General features: G+C 45.4%; 2 protein-coding genes across 2 annotated transcripts in view; one reads left to right on the top strand and one right to left on the bottom strand.

Moving 5' to 3' along the window:
- Positions 1-25,711, top strand: part of dock1 (dedicator of cytokinesis 1) — a 176,685-nt gene that overhangs the window by 80,254 nt on the left and 70,720 nt on the right. The window lies entirely within an intron of this gene.
- On the bottom strand, positions 1,465-17,794 carry insyn2a (inhibitory synaptic factor 2A). The gene is made up of 3 exons (XM_071907951.2): positions 16,560-17,794; positions 9,397-9,468; positions 1,465-1,648 (listed from the first exon to the last, which is right to left on the bottom strand). The coding sequence occupies exons 1-3, from the start codon at positions 17,792-17,794 to the stop codon at positions 1,465-1,467; spliced, it is 1,491 nt and encodes a 496-aa protein (XP_071764052.1).

Here is a 25,711-nt window from a genome sequence, read left to right on the forward strand (position 1 = left end):
TAACATCCTCTTTAGAAATTGTTCCTCGAAAAGCTAGAAAATATCCTGCGAAATCTGGAGGTTGTAAAAAGCATACGAGGCTACATGCCTGCCACCCTGCGCTGCAGAAGGCTCTGCTTGTGGCCAGCGGCACATTCAGGCCTCCTGGCTTGGCTTCAGTAGTTGAAGTAGTAGCTGATGCAGGATACTGTAGGAATACAATCACAGCTGCCTCCCTGACCACTCACCACTAGCGCATGTGCTGACAAAGGAGCTGACTCATAATATTTAGTGCGTTGCATGAAAGAAAAAATCGCCTGAAACTTTTGTGTGTGTGTTGAAGCAGAGCTAGCTATAGTGTGATACTGATGAAGCGACTCGGACGGTATGGACTCCATCTTTTCTTTAGACTGTACTTTTGTCATTGACAATATGCACTGTGAGGAGAGTAAGAATTAAGTTTGACATATGAAAATGAATTAAAATTCAGAAACTACTCACATCCTTTGCACTGTAGTTTTTCAAATACACAGCCCCCTTTGCTGCAGCTCAAATAAATATATTCCAATAAACCTTAAAGTGAGCTATAAGTTATATATATATATATATTTATATAGAAAAAAGTACATTGACGTCTAACTTTGCAAATGTTTATAAGAAAATAAGTGTTATTTATTCATTCTTCACTTCAAAGTCAGTTATTTCAAGGAGACATTTTAGAGATGGATAGAAATTTGATCATAGAGCTCCAATAAACCTCTCTATGACCTCTCCCTCCTTCAAGTCTCTTGCTCAGTCATTGTCTTCATTCTTTCATAGTTAGTAGGTGATCTGCATGTGTAAGGGAATCGTCAAAATAGTCCTTTTTTTTTTTTATTATTCTGCAGAAAACGTATCCTGAACAGTGTTAATTGTGCTTTGCCGGTACGGTGATATGCTGTTGATGTGGATCTCAGGGAAACGAGCATCATGGTTGGATTTCCGACCTCTCAGGGAGGTTGGGGAGAAAGACAAGTCCCAACTGGTGAATAGAAACGTGACTGAGACAGTTGCTGAACCAATATAATAGAATAGGACTCCATAGACTTCAGCTAGAAAAATATATGTAAATAGATAGAGGGAAATCAAATTTTTCTTCTCACCTTGCTGATCTCCAAATAAGTTGCCCTGGTGTAATTTCACGCCCTGTTTCAAGAAATTAGTTCAAAATAACTCTGAATCCTTTTTTGGTAAGCGTGACAAAATTTTCAATTTTCCACGGGATCCACGCTTGTTTTCCATGACGCATCCTGTCATCTCTGAGTCCGGGTTCAGTATCCAATAGCGGAGCTCTCCGTTACAACTGGTTTGCCAGGTCTACAAAAAAAAAAAAAAAAAAACAGGATTCTATTTGTGACTCAGAAAAAACAAAACAAAAACCGATGGATAACGAGACAGATGCATAAATCCTGGGCATCAGTAGTAGGGGGGGTTGGTCCTGTGTTCTCACAGGAACCAAAGTTTCCAGCGTGCGTGCTTCTTGGAGTCGGCTTTGGACTTGCGTTTGGGGGTGGAGGTGAAGGCCTCCTGGGGGTAAGGCAGGGGGGAGAAGTGGGCGTCGTCCGTCGGGCACAGCCTCTTCATCAGCGGCTGCAGCTTGTCCTCCTGCTGCTTGAAGTCCAGCTCCACACTGCAGCAAGAGATAGAGAGACACACAATCAGCTCTACAGGGGCTCTCTACCAGCGATAGCTCATTTTTTTTTGGCATGCAGATATTAAAACCACCGTGTCCAGATGCTGCTGCGTGCAGAATATTCCCTCATTCCTCCTCTCCCTACGTTGACATTGAAAACACGGAGGAGATATTACGCCACTTTAATGCACGTTTCTTTTTTCTCCCTTCACACCTCGTTTGATCTTGTCATATTTGACTGCAACACCCCCCCCCCCCCCCCCCCCCCCCCCTCTAGTCCTGTTAGTCATATATTAAGTATCTACTCCGTGGCTTGTTCTCACTTGACTCTCTGGACAGGCATCTGTCACAGCACTGCTCAGCCTGCTAGAGTGACCTACATTCCCCTCTCTTATTTCATCCTCACTCCCAGTCAAATCTTCCAATTCCCACTGTTTTTTGATTGCATCTGGCAGCCCACTTTGGCTGCCGCTGCTCGTTTTTGTTTTTGGTTTTGCATTCTTATCGTGATTCATAAGAGAGAGGGAAACCCATTAGTATGTTTTCCATTGAAGAGCGGCGGGTCACTGGAGGGAGGTTGAACCGAGGAGCATTTGCTTTCCTAAAACTGAGATCAGAGGACGTGTATTGATGTGAGCCTTTCAGAACTTTAGTTTGTACCAAGTTGCTTTGATCCCCGCACAATATTACAACATCAGCAAAAGGCAACGGAGATGCTGGATGCTTAAGTACGTGGGACACTTTCACACACACACACACACACACACACACACACACGCACAAACACACGATCTCTTCCCTCCTAGTGTACACTACATTTCCCCAGGGTGCTAGGGGATTTATCGGGACGAGCCATCATTCACATGTGGTGTAATCCCACGCCCGCGCCCATCTGACTCCTATGTTCGGCTAAGTGAAACTCAGATTAGAGCCTCAGCCGTGGCAAGTGTAGAGGGACCTTAATCTGCTAAAGCTTCCTCTAGCCACTACCCTGAGTCAGGTTATGTGTGTGTGTGTGGGTGAGGGGGGGGAGGGGGGGGGCACTCAGGCGGTCAGACAGACATACACAATGGCAGCAGGATCCAGGTCATAAATACTGCAGTGGGCCTGGCTAGACGCTGCTGTTAACCGCCGTGAACCACTGTAAGAGATTATGCAGTGCCCAAGTCAGCTGGGCACTGCCTGCTATGATTGGAATACAAAGCATCTGTTATGATCGCCTCTTGCTCATGGCAAAAGCGGTCTTTCATCACCCATTGTTGTATTCATTATTTTTTACATCAGATGTTGTCCTGGATTAACACTAATACATCCTTGCAAGCTGAATCACTGAGAGGTTTAGGAATCCAAAGGGCTCAAAGGGCTGTATTGTTGCATTTCAAGCATTCAATTTAGGGATCAGAGGCTAGGTTTTCAAATATAGAATAGAATAGAATGGAATAGAATGTAAAAAACGAGTGGATGTTGGTCATTACAGGCATTCCAGCTGAGCTCAGATTATTTACGTCTGTTTTAGCACACTGCAGCTCAAAGCCACAACCCAGGAATGTCCAGGGCATCCACCTTAAGTTTGTCATAATAAAATACAACAGGTTTTATTATGTAAGCCAATGCTTTTGGCATTGATTAGAACCGAATAGATGTAAATGTGGGTCTTTGACAGTGAGTCAAGTGACTGTTGGGTGCTGAAGCAGACACTCAGCACTTTGCATTTGTTTGACTCAGGCCTTTACACAGAGCCAAGAACAGTGCAGCTATTAGCAATTAATCATGGGGTACAGGCTGTTAATTATACTGGCATAAATCCACTCCTATTTGTGTGAGGCCTGTGTGTGTGTGTGTGTGTGTGTGTGTTTGTGTGTATGTGTGCACGCACGTGTGCATATGTTTGCACGTGCGTATCAGAGTGCGCAGCAAGTTAAAGCTCATGACAGATACTAATATCTTCTGAAGTCAAACTCACTCAAAATTACCAGGCCTTTACAGCTTGAATTTCTGTAGTAACCCGACATCAAAAGATTCTGTGATCAGTGACTGTGTATCTGTGTGAGTGCAATGTGCAGCAGTGTCATTAGCGAAGCAGCATGCGCTGTGCTTCACTGTGCCTGTTTCATCTCGCTTAAAGATGACTTCATTTGGAGCCTTTAATTAATACTGCGTAACAGCTTTGAGAGACGGATCTCCCTACCTATTTGGACATCTTTGTGTTGTGGAAGTGCTGTAGCTTTCATGTGAGCCATGTTCCTGACACACATGCACACACACACACACACACACATTATTGGTGTGATCATTTATTAGAGCAGTGTGCTCATTTATGCTGGAGGAGCATACATTATGTGCTGATGGATAACACTTCAGTCGTGGTTTTTGATCAGACGTACATTGCATCGTGTGTCCTGGTTATTTTGTTCCCTGAAGCCCAGCTATGAACCATAGCGTCCACTGTCTCCTGGGTAAAGGTCACACTGACATCCGGGCGACCTGGTTGGGGTGTCCACAGTGGGCTAGGATTCATGCTACGTACTCCCAACATTGTGAGTTTGAATCTGCACCACGACCTCTGTTGCACGTCATTTCCTCCCTCTCCGCCGTGTTTCCCGTCAGTCTGCGCGCTACACTGTCCCGTCAATGCCATAAAAATGATTTTCAAAAAAAGTTCACGCTGACATCATATGAAGCCATATGCACTAACCCCTGCTTCACCTCTCAATTTCTGGAGGGGATGTAACCTTTATCAGACATATTTACATTCCTGACACGTTTACACTCCATTTAAACTGCTTATCCCATTTGCGATGGGGTATGTGACGTCATCTATTATTTCGCTAGAATCCGTTTCAGTGCCCTTTATAGTTCATCTGCTACCTGTGTTAGTGCACTGTCACAGTATTTTTCTCTCCCAAATCTCAATAGATGTATTACAGTCAGGCTAAATCCTTAAACACACACACATAAACACACAGAGATCCTCAGCATACATATTTGAACAATCCATAGATTTGTGATACTGAGACCACCGCGCTCGTTCTAGTAGCTGTTTGTCATTTCGCCACCTTCTATCTGATGATGAGTTATTTTGCGATAAGCCGGATGTGTTCCTTGATGTCATGTGCTACTATCTTATCAACAGCATGGCTCTCAATGCATCAGGAGAATCACACAAAGCATAAGCAAAGAGGCCTGTGGCTTGGGAACAGCAAGCAGGGGAAACTTGCGTGTCACTGAAAAGCGACAGAAAAAAATCATCTTTTTTTCTGCACAGCCTCATTAGAAAAAAAAGAGCGGAGTGAAAAGATTATCATCCCGTCTTTGAAACGTACTCAAAAGGCCTTTTAATGAAAGATTTATTAGTCTCTACCCGGCCCAGTTATCAGCATCTCCTCATGAAACTGTCATGGGCCCTGCCGTGTCGGTCTGCTCGCATGGCGATGCTCTCATTTTGATTTTTGCTGAAAGCGAAAAGTGAGCGTTGTTGGCATTTTCCTCTCCCCTAGCTGCGAGTCCCCCAAGTGAGTTGTTGGATTGGAACAAATTGAAGAAGGCACTTTGGACTTTGTCAGTCTTTAACCTCTCTCTCTCTCTTGTTCTAACTCTCGCTTCCTCTCTCCCTCTCTCTCTCGTTCATGCACTCCAAAAAGTGCATATACAAGAAAAGAAACTAGTGCATTTGCCCTGCCACAACTTCTCACTCCCCCCCCCCATCTCCCACTCATTCATCTCCATACACACCTCTCACCCCACCTTCACCCCACTTTAAACATCCTGTGGGCCTTTATCTGTCTTTCTGTCTCTCTCTCCTCCTCTCTCTATCTGCCTGTTTCACATTCTCACCCCCTCTCTCTCTCTCCTTCTTCTTCTCTCTTATCTTATCCTGGCTATGCGTGTGCTCTCCTGACTGTCCCCGCCGTCCCCTGACGCTGTCTGTCCTACCGAGGATCACTCTCGTAACTATGGTAACCGGCTTGCCACCATGGTGGAAAACATCATTATGCTTGCACAAAAAGAGATATCTTCCCACCACAAAGTAGTGTGGTAGGACAGCCTTGCTGCTCAGTAATTTCCATATGTTATAATATAATCAGCTCTTCAGCCTTTAGCAACGCTTAATTGATTTTCATAGCCTCCCTCAATAGATTTGAGATTTTTTTTCCCTCCTTTTTAAACCCTTTCCTCCGTTGGTTTTTCACTATCCATTTTCGCTGTGCAGTGTTATTCAAAGAGTGGTTTATCATCAGATAGTTAGTTTAATGATCAGCTGCAGCTCGCCATTTCTGACTTAACCGCGAGACATGCAAGCTAATGACATGTTGGATTGATGGGAAATCGCTGTCGTCCATTGTGAACAATGGTGTCCTGCAATGACGGAGCCCTCCCCAATCTACTCCCTTAATCACAACCACTTAAATCTATCTCCCTGTTTGATCAGCACATTAGCCCATATCAATGCACTGTGAGGAAAATGAGATTACAGGGTTTCTGGGTGAACAATGCGTCAAGACGCATCATGACTTAATGCCGTGGTCTTGAAATAAATTGAATGCATTTCAAATCCCCTGTAATGCCCAGCTTTTCTGCACCGTTCTCTCTCCCTCACTTTCTTTCTCTTTATCCTCTCTCTCTTTCTCTCGCTCTCTCTAACTCTTTTTTTTTTTCACCCTCCCCTCTCCCTTCCTTTCTCGATCCCAGATATTACATCACCTGGCAAAATGGAATGAATTGCAATAATCTTTTCATCCCTTTTTGCTCCTGTTCTATTTTAATGTCATGCACATTGCATTAAGCATTACATTCCCAAGTTCATTTGAACGCACACTGTTAGCTGCTAGAGAGAGATAATGTATTCTGGAGAGAGACAGAGTGAGAGAGAGAGGGGGAGAGAGAGAGAGAGAGAGAGAGAGTGAAAGACAGAGAGTTCAAGATAGTTGAAAATGAGGAAAGTGGGACCACATTAGGTCGAGAGACTACAGCAGCTTTGTGTATTCTGTTTGATGTCCATGCCCAAAGACTAGAGTACAATATTCTCTCTGGCGCTGTTATGCTAAGGTTGGGCTGCAACATCAAGCCTAATACTCCTGGACTAGTTGGTTATGCTGAACGGTACACGGCTGGTTCCATACTGAGCTGCGTTAAAATGGTTTATGGACCCATATGTCCACTGTGCTCATGAGACCAGCTTCATCATAAACGCAAGAGTGTAGGGGCTTGGCCCTGGCACAAAGATACACACACACACACACAAACACGCGCGCGCACACGCACACACACAATCCTGATAGATACTATAGACAGCTATTCCTCCTGCGTACACTGTGTGTTCCTTCACGGCTGTACCTCCTATCTTGTGTTCCTCCACCTCCAGAGAGGTTGTTTTCATGGAGATCTATGTAATTAGATTGCCATTTAATCCTCCTGCCTGTGTGAATACAACTGCTATATTTGATTCTGTGTCCAATCAACACAATTCACCATGCCAAGCGAGTCTCTTAAAGGAGAACTCGGGTCAATTGAACGCCACATCCAGAGATTTCAAACATCTCACTTAGAGATTTCTGCCCTTTATCAAGTTGAAACCCTGCCAAGCGCTGGCACGGTTTGTCAAAAACGAGCCTCCTGTTTTGTATTGAGTTTCTGTTTTTCTTTGCTTCCTCCGCAGATGAAGCGTTTCAATGGATTGTGGCAGATCTAGGAAGCCGTATCCACACTTTTGATGTTAATATAGTGCCTGTTTGAAGACAGTTGTCAGTGTGTGTGTGGATGATCAGCAGAGACCAAGCCACGGGACAAATTTGACCCGACTTTGTCTGTGATATCTCTACATAATATTCACATCGCTTGTCTCTGGGGATTTTCAGATAAGAAGAAACCCAGACAAGACAGACATAGTAGAGCCGTCACTGACGCACACTTAAAATTGGCTCAATTCAAATGGGCGTGCATAATCATAGCTTTTATAGCGGTCCACATTTTGCATATTATAAACCCTGACTGGGAACCCAAGGAATAGCAAAATTCAAATTTAACACCTTTTACACCAATGTGATCAGTGTAGGTGCACACCAGGCTGCCAAGAATATGCCACAGCTGCTCAGACAGAAACGGGCTTGCAACGCAAACGGCTCATTTTTTTTAACAAATTTGGACTTGTCGTCACGCTGCGAATTGTGCTCATGGATTGTGTCGGCTGGTTAGCGGGTGTCTCTAGGGTGTGCGGAGGCCGGGCGCAGCCGCTCTTTACTCAGGCGGGTGGAGCGGGGACGGAGGCTAGGTAGACCAGAGGAGCTGAGCCTGCTCTTCCCCGGGGCCAGATCACACAGCGTTAGCATTAAACGTAGGGATGACGAATTTATAATACCAGACTAGCTCCCATCTCCACAGTCTGTCCCACTTCATCCCGTCCCCTAACCCCGCACCCAGCCTATCGCCTGTCTGTTCCCCCTGTGCCGTGTCACGCTCGCCCACTGTCCTTCACCCCGCATTACCGTGCCATAATTTGACTATTTCACTTCATCTTGCCATCATTGTATTATCCCAGAAGCGCCCCTTCATTCTTTTTGAACACCCTGCGGCTATGCAGGGATTTAAACACACTCCACTTTGCAGCACCTTCCGATGAGCCTTCCCCAGCTCAGACATCAAAGCGAGCAGAGCGGTGCCTTACTCCTTCATTTTTAGGAGCCGATTGTAGTTTCGCCAGAGGGTTATCGGTTATTGAGAGCGGTAGACAGAGTATGATTTAAATGGCCCTTCAGAGGCGAAATGCCGACTGAGTGGGACTGCAGTGTCCACTAAAAACAGTTTTATTGATCTCCTCTCGCCCTCCTACTCTCTAAATCTCTCTTCTTTTTCTCTCTCGCTTTCCCCTTTTGACTGCGGGAAGCATGCTTTTTCTACGCACCGAACCGAAAAACACATGCATACACACACACATGCAAATACAGAGCGTGTCCATGCAGGTCCAGCTGTTAGCGAGGAGCCCTCATGGGCCCTGCAGATTGTCAGTCCCACTGTATATCCGAGAGGAAGGCTCCCGTGACAGCAGAGTCAGAACCTGCAAGGCCCTGTCACAAGCCAGGGGCACCGACTGTGGACTTTGACCCCGCCACATAGAGTTTCTCTCTCTATCTCACACACACACACACACACACACACACACACAGAAGGAAACGCAGGCAGTAAAGCTTTTACACACGCACACATCCACACAAGAATAGAAATGTACCTTGGTAAGCTAAGGATTTAGGACTGGCGTCTATACCAGCCGAGTCGTGATATAATTGAACTGAACTTGAGCATATGTGGAGGCTCAGTTGGCTTGGCAACAGCACACCGTGATGATATTTCATGATGTTTTGATTTAAATTAATTTCACCTTTCCTGCCCCCATGCTCTCTCTTCTCATTCTGTATTTCCTCCATACTTTTCACAAGTGCGCCCTTTTGTCTCTGAATAGTGCTAAACCTCCGCCCGCCAAGTGCCCTTCAGCGGATGGAGGGGGGGGGGTTGAGGTAGGGAGAGGAGAGTGAGACAGAGACGGATATAGACGGAGAGAGAGCGTGGCGTGCGAATGTCACACGTCTCTCTGTGTGCTCATTAACAGGATCCACATTAGTCTTGCATCCCCTGCCCCTCTTCCCCTCCTCTCTCCCCTCTCCCCTCTCCCCTCCCTTCCCCTCTCCACCTGTCCCCAAGGAGAAAGGACAGGGCACATTTGGATCATCGTTTAAAGAGGAATGGCCACTAACCTGTAAATAATGCATGCGCTGTTCCGACATGTGTCACAGTTGGCCGTGTCCTGTCCGGTTCGATAGGAGAGGCTGTGGGGAAGATAAGAGTCGTGAATGAGTAATTACAGGACTTGTTTAGCTGCTCCCCTCACCACCTTCCTTTCTCATCTTGTTTGTCATCCCTCGTTAGCGGGGGCCGAAGCAAACGAGGGCAAGGAGGAGTCACGCTGCCCTCGCGAGCGGCCTGTGTCCGGCGGCCAGGGCAGGGGGGGGGCGCAGTGTTGGCCGTTAGCTGAGGTTCGGCTGATTGGAGATCAGATTAGGCAGCGATACACAGGGCAACTTTCTGGGCTAAGCTGAAAGGTAGTGTTGCCCCAGGAGTTGTCTCAGCATCGTTGCATTAACTACCAAGAACTTCTTGTTGTCAGGAAGTATTAAAAGAGATATTTACTCTCGGTCTTAATTCATTCTTGCCTGTTGGTGTTGTATATTGTCCAAAAATTGCCTAGTATAATAGCCTTTAGACTCGCACTAGAGAAATCCCATCATGCCTCCTTCCATTCTATTAAGGATGGCGTTGCGAAGCATTGGAGTGATCCTTAGTACTCAAAATGGGCTCGGGTCATTTGCGTAACTTCAAAACTAGGTAGATTAATTGTATTTGATTAGAATCTGTTGGAGATAAAATGTGTTTTTGCATAGCACGTGGAATTTGACAATTTGTTTTATGCCGACCCTTTCTGCAGTGTAGTATTGGTCCCTATTGATGTCAGTCTGATATTGATTCTCAACCACTTCACATTCAAACCAATCAATATCCTATTCTGTATGTCCTTATTTGATTTTATCATCCACTGTCTCTGAGATGAACTGCTGTCCTGAGCTATGATCTTATTATAGCTCCCTATCCCTCCAGGGGCAGCTAAACACAAGGTGACGTCCCTGAATTGAACAATTTGGTTACATGCTTCAAAGGCTCAATGGCTTTCTTATTGGGTTAGCATGTGGTAATGTGAATATAGATTGACAGTAAGTGCCTCTCCTCATAATTAATGGCATATTACCATGGACATACTGTGGACTCACTTCACTAAGCACATGGACCAGAAATCAATCCTCTGCCTGTTGGCTTTTACGGTTATGACCCACGCTGATGACTTTTTGTTAAATGTGAGATGGGATGTAATGCTGTTAAAGTAAACAATCGCTGCATCAACAGAAAGCAGTCTTGCAAACCCAGTTGTCTCCCAACGCTATATACCATTTAGAAATGTACAGTTATGAAGGTTATGAGTTCTGAAATCCTCACAGAAATAACTACAGTCAAGATGTCAGGCTTCTTGGAGCTGTTATTTACCAAGGCAGTGCCCTTTATCCACCACTCTCCCCTTCATTATCAGGCAGCTACACAGAGTGAGCAGCTCCACTGGAGCAGTACGGGTCAGCTGCCTTGCTCAAGGACACCTGGCAGTATTTATAAGATGAGAGAGCATTAGTTATTGACTTTCTCTGCCCAGGATCAATCTCCCTACCTCTGTCTGTGAGCTGATATCACTCTTTTCAAGTTCCACATCACCTTGATAGCAAGGAATGAAACCCGTGGAATGTAAGTTATCACGGTGAGGAGTATGCTGTGTGTTAACAAATGACTAACATCACACAGCAAGGGTTGTTAAGATTGTAGGTTTGAACACACACCCAGACTCACATACACACAGCTGCTACAGCCACTGGTTGCCTCCCCCCATTGTAGTTAACGTGTTCCCAGATAGTTCCCATTCTGTGTGTGCTGCAGCAGAGATGTGTTTCAGTTCTCTCTCTCTCTCCTCAGGCACTCGTGTCACGTTGCTAGAACTGAGCAGCGTCGAAGCGCCAATAAAATTTAAAACGCTGACATAAATCCCCCCCTTCCCCATCTGCACTTTCTTTGCTATATTCACTTGACAGTTATATTAGGGGTGTTGATACCAATATTGTTATTAGGGCTGTGATAGAACGGGGTGAGGAGGGGGGGGGGGGGGGGGGGCAGAGAAGAGGATGAGTGTGGCCATATGGCTTTTATAGGTGAGGGAAGTATTCTGCTTTTCGGCGAAGGGGCTCCGGTGTAATTAAGGGGTTTGTCGGCGAAGCCCGGCGGACGCCAGCGGAGAGGAGGTGACCCCCCATAATGCAGCGCAGCGGAGGAAGGTCAAGCCCGCCTTCACTTTCCACCCAGATGAGCGGATCGATAAGCGCTGATGGGGTGTGCAGGCAACTGGATGGCGTCCTTTCGACAACTCTCTCTTATTCTCTGTATCTCTTGCCCTCACGCTGTCTAGATCTCTTTCTCCCTCCATCTCTCTTATCCCCCCCACCCCCTCCTACCCCCCGCCTCTCCCTCTCAGACGGAGTTGATAAGAGAAAATAAGAGAGCCGAGCTCATTTCGGCAGGCCTCCCGGGGGAGAGCGAAGCCAAAAGTGCCATTAACAGTATATTTATACACCCTCCCCCCTGCTGCTACAAGGTGAGCTCTCCAAAAGGTCACTGAGTGGGTGGGAGTCCAAAGGCATAAAAACGTACATACACACACACACACAGTATTAATAGACAGACTGGCAACAAGTCCTCATGAGTGTGATTAATTAGGGCAAGGCTGCTAACACTGGCTGATGATGCAGCAAATTTATTCCCGGACTTTCTGCTGTTGGATGCAACCAATGATGTACTCTATAAATGCCTCGCACCCTTCACGCTGCATATTATGCCCTGGGCACAGCTGTACTCGAGGGATGTGTGTGTGTGTGCGTGCGTGCGTGGTATGAGAGGACATCAGCACCTGATCTTGACCAGGCTCCCCGAGGCTGCCAGGAGACAACAACTTTCCTCAAAGGCGAGTTGTGTCCTCTAACCTCCCTTCTTCACAGCCGCTTGGCAAGAGCTGCTCATATAATCTGGAAATAGCGGGTTGGCACTGGAGAGTTCGAATAATACAATAACCAAGGGAGATGAGGCCTCACCCTCTCTCTCTCTCTTTTTTTTTCATTGTCTCGCTTTCTCGCTCGCTTCTGCTCTTTCTCCCTCTCCTTCCTTTTTCTCCCTCTCTTTTTCTCTGTCCTCCTCTCTCACACTTGCTCTCTCCCTCTCTAGGTCATGCAGATCAGGGGAACTGTGTGGGAAACCAATTTAAGGATCATGGAAAAACGGAGGCAGCTGCCCTTGTGGCAGATCTCTAGATGAAATCTTTGATCTTGGCCGTTTTGAACTGTGCTACTACAGTGTGTTGCAACAGAAATCAATGGAAGATTCCAATCATTTTCATAAACAGCACTGAGACACAGGTTATTTTTCATTTCTTCCATTTTTCCCCATGTTATTGTGTTTTGGACACAGCACATTAGGCATGGAATTTCGTTTTGCGTCTGAAGGGCGTGTCATGCACACATGCCTACTGATGAATGCACAAGGCATTGCATTTCATTACATGAAAAATGAATGTCATATAACATAAACAGTAATATAACAGATGTAATTGCACTCACAATTCACCTATAGCCCGTGGGCGCTCCTATTTGTTGGGCCGGTGACATTTCTGTGGGGAGGGGAGAATGGAGCTAATGTAGTGTGACAAAGGCAGCATTAGAATTTCTGCTTGGCTCGCTAAAAAATACCACTCTGGAAATTGGAAACATGTACAGTAAGAAGAAGACTGTGTTAATAAAGAAAACTAGAAGTGCGTTCGGCCTCAGATGGATTACAAGAGGCTTATGCTGCTCAGTGAGTTCTACAAAATGTAGGCTTTTATAATAACCGTATAGCACATGACTCTGCTATCGAAGTGCTTGTTCCTTGCAGTATATGGCCAGATGACCCTGTAAAACACTACTCACTAATCATTCTCAATGAATTTGTTTAAGTTTAAAAAGTAATTAAATTAAAAATTAGCTTTAATCACCCACTGGATGGGAACAGAAGGCCATATGGTGTGTGCAAACATCATTATGACTCAACCAGTCATGACTCTCTTACATTCTCCTCTTCTCTGTACTGTCCTTTTTCCCTCTCCTCTCCTCTCCTCTCCTCCGCCTGCCACTATTCCACACATCTGATAAGGCAGATGTGCCAGGCGACGCATAGGAGACGGCTTCCCATGCAGCACCACATGTCCGCTTACTTTTTCACTCGCAGCCCAATTTTATGAGTTTGGTGATAAGGAGATTAAGGTTGCCTCGTGAAAGATTGAGGGGAGGATAATTGGCTTTTTAGATGGTGTAAATTCCGATGGTTGGAAGATCTATTCCTTGCTCAAGCCCCGTTGGAGAGGAGTTTCAACCTGCTCTCCAGTCAAGTTGATAGTGAGAGTCGGCCCCATGCACTTTGTGGCTGCTGTGTACACCTTGATTATCAGCTTGGCAGGTGAGAGTGTGTGTGTGCGTGTGTGTGTTATTCCCACTGGTTTTGGACCAGGTTGGTATCTGATGTTGATTATTTGGATTCTCTCACTCTGTACCTCACAGTACTGGTCAAAACAGATAGGGATCTGAGCGCCGAGCCTCAGCAATTCACTCAACAAATTGGCCATTTTGTTTGTCTCATCCCTTTGGATAGACAATCCTCTATTTCAGCTGGCTAGATGCTATCTGGAGCCCCTTTGTATATACTCAATTTCCATCGGACAGCAAATGGCTTTTTCACAGGCTGTGGCTTTTTCAAAGGCCTTGGACTCACTAGATTAACATTACGTTGCACAGTTGGATAAGGCCAACTGCCAAATGTCTAGTTTAGTATTTCGCTTAAGGGGCAAAAAACATGAATGTATCATTCCCATGTCTTTCTTAGAATGGGGATTCCATTTTTCAGCCTCATATTCCTTCAATTCCCATATAAGACCATAGCTCAGATCTGACTGTTGGTATTCATATTAACTATAAAGCAAACTCCTGAGTCATTGTATCAAGAATTTATTTAAAAGATATTACCACAAAAAGAATATTAATCGCTCACATATGGTAGCTTTTTCAGTTGAGTGGAGTTTTCATCAATGGGCAGGATCATTCAGTGAGCCGATTCCATTCAAAACTAGCGAGAATATCTCAGCCGTCTCCTAACCTTGGGTTTGATTAAAGGCTACATCCTGAGTGGCAGTGTTTCATACCACGGGTCATCAAACCACTCGGGCCAAATTGAGCGAGATGATTGGCCCATACATTAGTTCTGCAGCGGCTGTGCTATGATATCTGGGGGGAAATCATCACAAAAGGACACTGTGCTCTAATAGCACTGTGGGGCACATCCAGGTGAAAGCAACACCGTCCCAGATACATTGGGCCTCATTCACGAAACGTGCGTACGATCAGATTTGATCTTAAAGTGTACTTACGAACGTTTCCACGAACATTTCGGCATTCATCATTTTTTTTCTTAGCTGAATTTGTTCTTTGGTACGATCAAAATCTACGTGTGTTTGGAAACATGCGTGGGGGCATTACGCATAAAGTGGTTTCTACTTAGAATGCCTTATTCTTTAAGGGAAATCTATTAAAGCAGTCCCAGACCTCATTATCAACAACAAAATGTGTTTCAGGCCATTTGTAAGCCTAGTGATAATAACCATATTAACAAAGCTAGGCCTATATGAACAAATTCATAGGCAATTCTATTCAATTGGACACATGAGTGATTAAAGTGATTAATTAGTATTGTATATATATTATCATACATATATTATTATTTATTGATCAATAAAGTTCTATCTTATCTTACCACAGGAGCAATAGATGTGCGCATCAAAGTACCATGTCCAAACGTATTCCCCTATTTAAATCGCAAATAATAACACACCATAAACATTCAATTAATTTGTGACGCCAACCTAAACCTCCTACATGTGGTTTCCCCTGTCCAGGAGGAGCCGCGACTCGGTGCTGCAGAACAGCAGGGTGCATATAGGACTGAATGGAAGTTAAATTAACCTGAGTCTCAAGACTAACTAGTGTGTCTCTAGGTGATAGAGGTTATGCCTTAACCACATTGCTAAAGCCACACCTGATAAACCTTCAGACCCCTCAGCAGCGATCATATAATTATCATACGGCCACTCGCTCCGCCACAGAGCGAGCGCAGCATGCTGAGCTGGAAGGCTGTGATGAGTTTGGACACCGCAGGCAGAAAGCTCCTGTCAACAACGGCTACAGTCAAAACCAACAATATTATTATATAGCCTAAAGTCTGAGCTTACCATCAGATGGAGATGCTGCTTGAATTAAACCAGTGTCCAACTCCGCTGATGACTGGACACCTGACAGCACAGTCTCCATATTATTCCCCCAATCCTCTTGACAGCGCCCTGCCCTCCGCCTGAAGCTAATAAACTGCATCTATTTGGAGTTAAACTGTGGCCGACGCTTTTTAGATTCTAACTGTAGGCCTATGTCAAACTGTTTCTTTTTCATTGAATTCAAGGTGTGTTTCTGATGTTGCAGCATTTACAGCATCAGTAATTTCTTGCCATGTTTTTTTTTTTCTCAGTTGCTGTCACTCCACCGCTTACACTTTTAAAAAGTATATATTTTTTTTCTCTCACTCCCGACAACACTATTTCAGAGTTTTAATTTTTCTTCTTGGGTCTGTTTGCCATTCTCCACCCCTCCAGTAATGCTTTCCATTTGCGCACGACCCTTCAGACAGCAGGCCTTTTATGGAGTTGCCAGGGCGTCAAGTGGCATTCATCATCAGATACACCTGGAATACGCAAAAATCGAGACTCTGCGCATGCTTCATGAATCCCATGTTGGTTTTGCGTAGGCATGTTTCTTAAGAACAAAAGTAAGAACAATTTAAGAAAAGTTGCGTGAATGAGGCCCATTGAGAGTGTATCCCCCAAACCCCAAGATTACATTTAAAAATCCTTCCTCTATGGGCTGTTCAATAGAGGCTCTACTGAAGAGCAGTCACACATGCAGAAGTACTGTGTTGCTACACATCAAGAGGACACTTGCCCTGTTCATGCTGAATTATAATGTGTTCAGTGTCTCTGATGTTTCCTTCACTTAACCCTGTTATCTCAACACATAGAGTTATGACATCTCTTAGGGGTTTTAGTTATTTTGACATGGGTAAGTTAGAATTATCACAGTAATTCTTCCAATAGGCACATACTAATGCAAACCAGTTTAAAGCACAGGCCTTAAGTGAGATGTCTTACCCTTCTCTGTGGGCCTCACCCTTCTCCAGTTCCTGGATGACCCCCAGCAGCACCTTGATGGTCTCTTGGCTGGAGCTGATCAGGTTCTCCATGGCCTGGAGCTGTGCTTTAACATCCCCCTCCTGAGTCACAGGCACTATTTGCTTACAGGCTTCCCCTGAACCCGGGTCCGCTGGTGCCCCCCCAGCCTCCCCAGCTCCGCAGGGCGACAGAGGCTCCTCCATGCCTCGTAGAGGCTGGGCGGACAACTGTCCCGCGTGGCACTGTGCCTGCGTCGTACAGCCTACGCTGGAACGTGGCAGCGTCTGAGACTGCAGCCCGTTGAGCTGCAGGCCTTTCTTACGCTTGCTCCGCACAGACGGACTGTCCAGGCACTCCACCTGCGTGAGGGAGTTCCAGGCGATGGGGCCTGTAACCTTGGAGGCCCTGTCCGGCAGGGTCCGGGACGAGCCCTCCTCCAGATTCAGCAGCTGCCTCTTGGCCGAGCGGTCTGTATCGGCCTCCCTGTGTTGTAATCCTGTCCTGGGTTTGGACGGGACACTGCAGAGCTGGTACTCCGCCTGTGCTCCGGCTCCGCTTCCTCTAGGTGTGTCTGGAAGGCAGTCTGTGTCCGCAGAGCAGCTGAGCAGCAGAGCGTCAGAGCACAGGCCGTCAGGTGCAGTGTGCTGCTCCACTGTGGCAATGCACTCATTAGTATGGAGCAGAGCCCTGGTCCTCCGGACTCCGCTCCCTCCGCAGGCTCCCTCCTCCTCCTCCTCATCTAAACCCTGCTCAGCAGCCTTGGACTGCTTCACCTCCATGACAAAACCGTTGTTCTGACCTTTATAAGTTTCCACTGATGCCACGTGTTTAAAGGTGTGGCCTTTCTTGCGTTCAAAAGGGAAGGTCTGATAGCGTTTCTTCAGGTCAGGGGACGTCTGCACGCCCGTGCTCTTTGTGACGTTGGGGATGGATCTGCGAGCGGGGACGGTCATGTACTTGCGGTACGCCACTTTGTACGAGACGGGCTTGCCAGCCTTCCCTGCTGCCTGCAGCGCCGCCTCCCTTTGCTCGTTCTGTGCCTCGCAGATGTCCTTGAAACGCACTTGCAGGGCCTTGTTTCTCTTCCTCACCTGTCGGCTGGCTTCCAGGGAATACTTCACCTCCAACGCCAGTGAGGTGGAGGGCGAGGGCGCCGCCTCTGAGTCAGACTCAGAGTTGGTGAGCATGCATTTGCCGCCCTCCTTGCTCACCATGGTTCCTGAGAGGCATGGAGAGAGACACTGTGTTAATCACTGGTAATGAATGGCTCAGACAAAGACCCTGGCCTGACTATTATATCCCACACCACAGAACACATGCTCTATAAGCTCTGGGAGAAGGGAGGAACCTGGGCAATTATTGAATGAATATCATTAAAAAGTGCTATTATTGGGCATATATCATTATGCATGCCATAAGCATAGCAAATGCAAATATTAAATGAGCAGATTTATATTATTGAAGAAAATTATTACATCTAACCTCCCTCCATAATAATTAGAGTACGACATAGAATTGTATTTTTCTACACGTGAAATAGAAGACATAATGATTTCATGCAGGAGGTCTGAAGTTTCCATATGTGTGTATCCTTTACCCTTGGAATGAAAACCCTTCCATCTGTTATTGCCAGTTGGCTATGGTCTTTTATGCTTGCCAATCCTTCTGCTTTTATTTACTGGAAAACTGCAAGGGTTAGGGTTTTAGCATGCCCTAAAAAATAATCCTAACAGATTTCCATGATGCCTTTAATCTTCTTTCTGTGAAACCAATGACACCAATTTTAGAAGTCTTTTCACTCATTTATCAGTGCCAGTTAATGCATCTTTCATCACCAACTCCTCCTCCTCCTCACCCACTTTTCAAGTTGATGAGTGTGTGCATCTCAGTTTGTATGGGAGCTTTTGCAGTGGCCATCAGTCACTTGGCGATGTATTACCACTGACTGCACTCAGTAACATGCACAGTCAGTCACACATTTGCAAGCACACAGAGTCAAAAAGTAGCAGTATAGAATATGCCTGAGGTCCACAGTTTACTGCTGTGATTCATCACGTTCAGCACAAATCTTTAGTGTCTAATCTTTCCCTTTTACAGTTAATAATTAAATGCAAGCTAAATGGTGTGTATTGTGTGTATACGCGCACCCCTATGGCATGCATATATGTGGAGTTTGTTCTTATTTTATTTTGTAAATGAACAGAGAAAGAGATAAAGACATAAAAAATGAAATGGGGACAATACTTGCAAACAGACAAACTTTGGTCAGAGAACTGTACAGCAACCCCCTAAGGACAAACTTCCTAAGCAGAGAGAATCAATTATCTTTCCCCACCACAACAGGTACGGTAGCTGCATCACGACTCTGCAGTTTGCCTCTGAGGCTCTGACAGATATATAATTCTCCTCCTGCCTGCTGATTTACAATAAGCAAACACTCCACACGCTCATATAGATGCTGAATCAGATAGGACAATTATCCTTCTCAGCTTATCTGCCATGACTGCTCACTGTCAACAGGGAATGACTTCCTATTTAAAACCTGCCTGTTTATTTACCTAGGAGCAATGGAGTGGACGTCTTGTCTCTCCATCCCCTCTATCAAATTATGAGCCTAGCTCTGTATTATTAAATTAAAGCACGCTGGGCATCCCGGCCTGTCAGTGGAGTGATGGCTGCCTGCCTCTGTGCTCTGTCTGCAGGAGGCTTTCGCCTGTCTTAACAATCTAACACACACACAGGCCTGAAACACACACATACATGCATGCACAAAGTAAAGTAGAGCTCTTGCATTGTGGCCTTGAGCTGTGGGCAAGACACCTCCTCAAGCCCATGTAAGTCCAAATAGTGCCCAGTAATAGCATAGTGCAAACACTGGCTGAGAGCTGCCCAGCATGCCCGTTCAGAGAGGTTGGACATGGCAGCCTTCTGCTGTGCAGGCAGATGTGTGTTTGAGTCTCAACACACAGGTGATCACAGACCAAGTGACCATGCAATACAATGCAATGCAATGTGTATGTTCCAATGGAAACACAGTTTGCAAGGCCAATGCAAAATACACACTTTCATACATGCATAATACACTGAATCATATGCAGCAGTGGACAACATACAACACATTCACATGTTAAAAGCAAATTCCCAAGTTAACAGCATTCACACTTAGCACAGTCAGTGTAATTATACACATAAAAAGGCCAGGGCAGGAGCAAAAAAGTGTACAATGTAGTTATCAGTGGAAACACAAAGGAACAACATTTGACCATAAAGGTCAGCACCTTGCATTGTGCGCATGTAATCACTCCTGTCCCTCTCGCCATTAAGTTGATTGAGCTGTGAGAGCATCGTGAGAAGCAACCATGGAATTATGTAACAGACAGAATCAGGGTTGTGTATGGCACAATCCAATAAATTAATTTTCCAATTATTGCCCCAGCTATACAGCACTTGAGGCATTTGGAACGAACACAGCGACAGAGATATTTTTTTCCTTCTAACTCTCTGTCTTTGTGGCGTTTATGCGGCTGCCTAGGCTATTATCTATTCACCAGCATGGCCATGCTCTTCTGGTCCATCACTCTCAATGTCCTCTCCATGTTTGCTCAATGGATGACATTTTGAATAAGAGATTAAACTGTTACCCTGCTTCCACTCTCCAAATGAGGTCAGTGTTGACTGTGTGAATACTTCCAGGTTATAAACGGAGCCCAGAATCAAACATTTTCACTATGATGTCCAAATTTACATCCAATTATACTTTATAATGAAAGCGACCACCATATTACATATCATCAGATAGTGGAACATGAATTCAGTTTTTCGGTGCAAACAGCCACAGCCATTTTGAGGCACACACTAGGCAACAATATTTCCTCTCCCCATCCCCTCCCTTCTACTCTCCCTGCCTTAAACACAAGCCGCAGAATGCATACAGTTTCATGGTATTGTATCATGTCCTAATTTAAGTCTGATCCTTTTTGACATATCAGCACTACAGGGTGAATGATGTGTCCCGGGCTCCACAGATCGGATTTGTTATCCATTGGGTTTGGGCCTAGGCGACTGCAGCAGCATCCCGTATCTCGCCTCGGGCTGTGACACCACCCCCCGGCCTCTTGCATAAACAGCGTGACTCATCACGCAAGGCCATGACAACTGCCCCTGTTTAGGGTGGCCCTGATTCTTTTTTTAGGGGCAAGTTAGTGAAGTGAACTGACCCACTATTGCTACCCAATAGGAGAGACCAAAAACAGCCCCCACAGAAGTCATCTGCGCATGGCAAGCTCGGGTTCACATCTGACCTTCTTTTAGAGGCGCAGGCCGTCATCCTGGCACTATGGGTGTTTAGGTCAGATGTAGGGATCTGACTTGACCACACATTGTTCTATCCACTAAGAACAACACGCACTAACCAAACAAGTGCATTTCCGCCGTGATGAATGGACACGAGAGCCTGTTGAGCACCGCGGCCTCTTGGGAAGGTTTTCTCTGCTAAATCACCCATTCTCTGAAGCTCCGGAGTGCTGCAAGGACAATCCAGAATACTGCAGTAATGCAATTCATTATCCATTAATGGAAGCGGTCGTGATGCTCAGAGTACGTGCTCATTTAATGCAATGTACCTTGAATGAGTAAATGGGTCCACATTACTTGTCTTATTTTGAAAAGTGGTGATTTCTATGAGTCAGCAGTTCCGTGAATGGCAGTTGCCTAATTGAACTTTTGGTCGCTGGAGGTAAAACCTTAGAGACTTCAGTGTCTGGCTCAACCTGGGGTTTTAATGTTTACCATGACTTCAAGCCTGACTACTTTTGTATTATCGCTTCTGCTCCACCAAAGGGAAAATTCATTAATACGTGGATCACAAACCCAGTGAATTCATCACCCTGGAAATATGGCCCTACATATCAATTAACACCGCCGACCTCGACAGCCTTTCTCGTTAAAACATTTAAAGCATTGATTCATGAGCGTAATTTCCACTACCTAAATTTTCACTCTCACATTACTCAATACTTTGCTTAATTTATACTCAGTGAATGTTTCAGCTGTTTGATCGACAGCTTACCGAAAAGACACCGCAATCATAAGCTGCTCAGTCATATATGCCTAGTACCGCCCTATTCTAATAAAGCAGTGACATCCTTTTAGATGCCATTTGCCACAATTACGGGGTAGATGGTGCGCTTGGGCCGAAACTCTGTTATTTCAAGGTCCGTGCCCTCTCAAAATGTACAATGACAGCTCGGCTCTGTGTGTTATTTACTGAGTGAAATCACAGGAAAATATATGCAGCCAGCATTGTGTTTTTCCATTAGAGACAAAGTGGGCCTGAAGTCTGCCCTTGCGCTATGTGATCAACGGCAAATTCCTGCTCTCTGATTGCTACAGTTTTACATTATTGCGGCTCAGCATGGCCTCAGATGCTGCCTGAACAAATGAGTACGGCAGTATCATCACACTCATGGAAGTGCCAAGCCCCACTGTAATCCAGCTTTATCTACTCTTGTTTTGTTTTCCCCTCTCCTCTCCTCTGTCAGCTTCTGCTCATAATTACACGGGGCTTAGTAGTGTTTTGAAAAGTCTTTGATCTGTCTCTTAAGAGCACATTGATTATACAGTAAAAAGATATGGAGGCTCGTACTTTAGCTTAGATTGTGTCGTTAAGGTCAGTCGGCGTGGGTTTATTTTTTGCGTGTGTGTGTGTGTTGGAGTACGTGCGCGTGCCCATGCTCTCAGGGTGTGATGGAAGGGTATATATAGCTGAATGATTGACTGTACAGAACAGTGTTGAGGGATAGCAGCAGTACATTAGGCTGCCACCAAATGCAGCAAATCCTTTGTCAGTTAATGGTAGCTTAATGCTGTAAGATGGAAGGGGCGCTGGAAACCACAGGGTTTTAAGGGATTGTGTTTCTAGTAATTGTTGCTCACTCATCACGGAGCACTCCGCCGGTACCAAGCAGGCACCATTTTAAAGATTGGGCTCAGGATCATTGTGTTCTAAGAGGTATTGCGGTAATGACTAAATACCACCAGGAACATATTGTTTGTAGTCTAGTTATTCACTTATTAACAGAGGAGACGGCGACATGCTTCACCCCCATCACATCTCAATCCAATCAGATTTGCTGTTAATCCATAAGACTTTGAAATACTCTTATATATTGAGTTTCAGCCATATGCACAGCTTTTATTTGATAACCATATGGTGCAGCTACATTTTGACAAATGCAGCTGTAACATAACCATTTATTGCTTCTATGTGTGTAATATGTATGTGTCTGAGAGAGAGAGAGGAACTGGAGTTTCACTGCAAGACTTTCTCCACTGCGGGTTTTATAAAGCAAAGTAAAGCTCAGAATGCAGGATATAGTCACCATCAGCCCTTTTGTCATCATCTCCTACTGTATCTGACACTAGAGATTACTATCGCGCCACAATGCAGTATATGCCAGTATGCTGCTGCTTTATGTAGGACTTCCTATCTTTTCATGATTGCCTTTGGACTTTGTGGCCTCGTTTTCTTTTACTCACTTCCTCCCCACTGAATTGCACTTTTTTTTTCCTCCAGTCATTCTGCTGCGTGCTGTAGTCAGTTGGCTACGTGTGCTATGCCTAAACCCCAGGTGGGCTCTGGGGGGGCTTGATGAATTCACAGCGTGCCTGTAATCCATACGTCACCGAACATAGAGGCTACATAGAGATCAGATCTCAGGAAAGGATGCGTGCTGCAGAGGCTGCCGGCTCTAATCAGAATGCACCAGATCACTTCTCTCCCTTCCTCTGCTCTCCGTCTCTCGACAGAACATCATATCTCTCTCTTTCTTTGTTTCTTTCTCTTTTCTCTCTCTCTGTCTCTTTCTCTCTCTGTCTCTCATTCTCTTTCTCTCTTTGTCTTTCCGTCGCTCCCTCTCCCTTTGCCTCCTAGACACACTGAGGTTTCAAAGCTGATGGGTAACTAGAGAACTCCCCTGCTGCTCTCAGATTCCTCCTAGTCTTCCTTAGCAAAGAAACGACACACACACTCACACGCACACACACACACAAACACACACACACCAACACAGCTGCTTGGATGGAAAAGGAGAGGAAGGGACTAGAATAAACAGGTTGGAGGAGGAAGAGGGTAGGGGAAAGACTTCTCACTGCGCTTGGATGGAGGAGAATTGAAAGTGAGTAAAATAGACAGAGATAGAGGGGAAGAGGGAAGGCAAAGCCGCGGAAAAGGAGCCATGAACCAAAATAGACAGAGACGGGGGGAAGAGAGACGGCAAAAGCCATCCTCTCTTGTCTGTAAGATGTATCATATTGTCAGTTCCGCTGCATCTCTTGAATGTAAGTGGTAAAGCCATAGTGGAGTGGGGAAGGAGTCGGTAGGAAGTTGCCTCATAATCAAAGAGAAAAAATAAGGTCTGTTACTTCAGTTACTTCATTTCAAGATTTTTCCAATTTCAATTTCCAGTGCAGAATAAACATGCACAGCACAAACTTTAGCATGAAGGCCTTCTTCAGTGTGCTGGAGTTTACCTTGCACTCCACTGAACATGGACATGACAAGATCCAAATCATCTTAAATATCTGCGCATCAACACTAGTGTCACATACACTACCAGTCAAAAATTTGGACACACCTGATTGAATATACTATGTTTTTCATTATCTTAAAGCCATTTTGATCTAAAGGCTTACGCTTAAATGCTTGAAGTTTCTTAGACAAATATAAATAGTGAAGTTGATCCTATGTATGAATTTCTTTCCAAAGCCTTTGCCTTTCCATCAAGTCAAAGGGCGGCTACTTTGAATAATCTAAAATATAGTTTTGATTTGTTTAACACTTTTTTGGGTACTGCATAATTCCATTTGTGTTATTTCATAGTTTTGATGTCTTTACTATTATTCTAAAATGTGGAAAATAGTAAAAAAATAACAAAAAATGCGGTGTGTCCAAACTTTTGACTGGTAGTGTAACATTTACATTTTAGGCTTTCAGCTGACACTCTTACTTGCAGTGAGTGACCAGGTAGGAATTCAGTATGTTGCTCATTGACACTTCTGCGGGACACATGACTATTGAGGTGATCAATAGTCATGTGAAGTCACCTTTCAGTTACAGGCCAGTCTCTTGAATCAATGGGCCTCCTTTAAGACCAACCAATTACTTGTCCTCATGTCTGTGGTACCATTTTTCAGTTTTTTTTTGTTGGACACGGCTGAAAAAAATGTGCAGCTTTAGCAGTTTGAATTGTTTGAAGGAAATTTGAGGCAGTGTTTGAAATCAATTGAACAAGTAAGTGAAGGTCACGGTAGTGTTCGGAGAACCTAAAGCCACAGCAGAGTAATGGGACATTTCCTCTTCCGCATTCATACAGCGTCCACCCCCTCTACCTTTACCACAGCACTTCCCCAGGGCCTGTTGGCACCCCAGCTGAGTCGGCCTCTACTGCAACGCAGAGGGGAACACACGCACACACACACACACACACACACACAGACACCAGTGCACGCACGCAACCAGAGCCAGGTGGGATCAGGTGTGAAATGTGTCTTTCAGTATGCAGCAGACATACACAGTCACCCACACACACACACACACACACGCACGCACGCTTCACCTCAACTGCTTGTTTGTTGTTGTGCCGCACGCAGGGGGGAAAAAAAATAAAAAATCTGACTCTTAATGAATAATCCCATTACCACATGAAAGGTAACATCTGGCTTGTTCCAAAAAGCAGTCATTCTCGTATAGGAGAGCAATTTGTTTTCTGGATGAATGAGTACCAGTCCCAGCAAGCGGGGGCCGCGGGAGGCGAATGCACACTTCGCCGCTCGTTTGGAAACCCGGCGCTCTCCCCTTCTCCTCGCCCTCATCCTTTCTTCCCTTGCTCCGTGGAGTCAGGTGTCACGCAACGAACATCCCAGAATGGAGTGTGTGTAGTCTGTCTCTTTGCAGGCCGGCTCTGCTGTGTTTCTCCCTGATTCCCGTTTCTCTCGCGTCTGAAAGCGTTGTTTCAGCTTTGTACTACATCGCCAGCGTCGTGTATCTCTGTGTTTGGAGTGATTGTGTCCAGGGGTGCTGTGTGTGCACTCGTGCTTGCGCGCGCGTGTGTGTGTGTGGGCTGCGAGTGTCT

Source organism: Centroberyx gerrardi, chromosome 20, assembly GCF_048128805.1.
Source record: "Centroberyx gerrardi isolate f3 chromosome 20, fCenGer3.hap1.cur.20231027, whole genome shotgun sequence".
NCBI classification, from domain to species: domain Eukaryota; kingdom Metazoa; phylum Chordata; class Actinopteri; order Beryciformes; family Berycidae; genus Centroberyx; species Centroberyx gerrardi.

Bases quoted from the DNA above. Each gene is read 5' to 3' on its own strand.
- insyn2a (XM_071907951.2), bottom strand. From the start codon at position 17,794: ATGGTGAGCAAGGAGGGCGGCAAATGCATGCTCACCAACTCTGAGTCT. The intron at 9,469-16,559 runs GTAAGACATCTC...TCTTCCCCACAG, and splicing joins GGTGAGGCCCACAGAGAAGG to CCTCTCCTATCGAACCGGAC. The intron at 1,649-9,396 runs GTTAGTGGCCAT...CTCTTGCTGCAG, and splicing joins AGCGCATGCATTATTTACAG to TGTGGAGCTGGACTTCAAGC.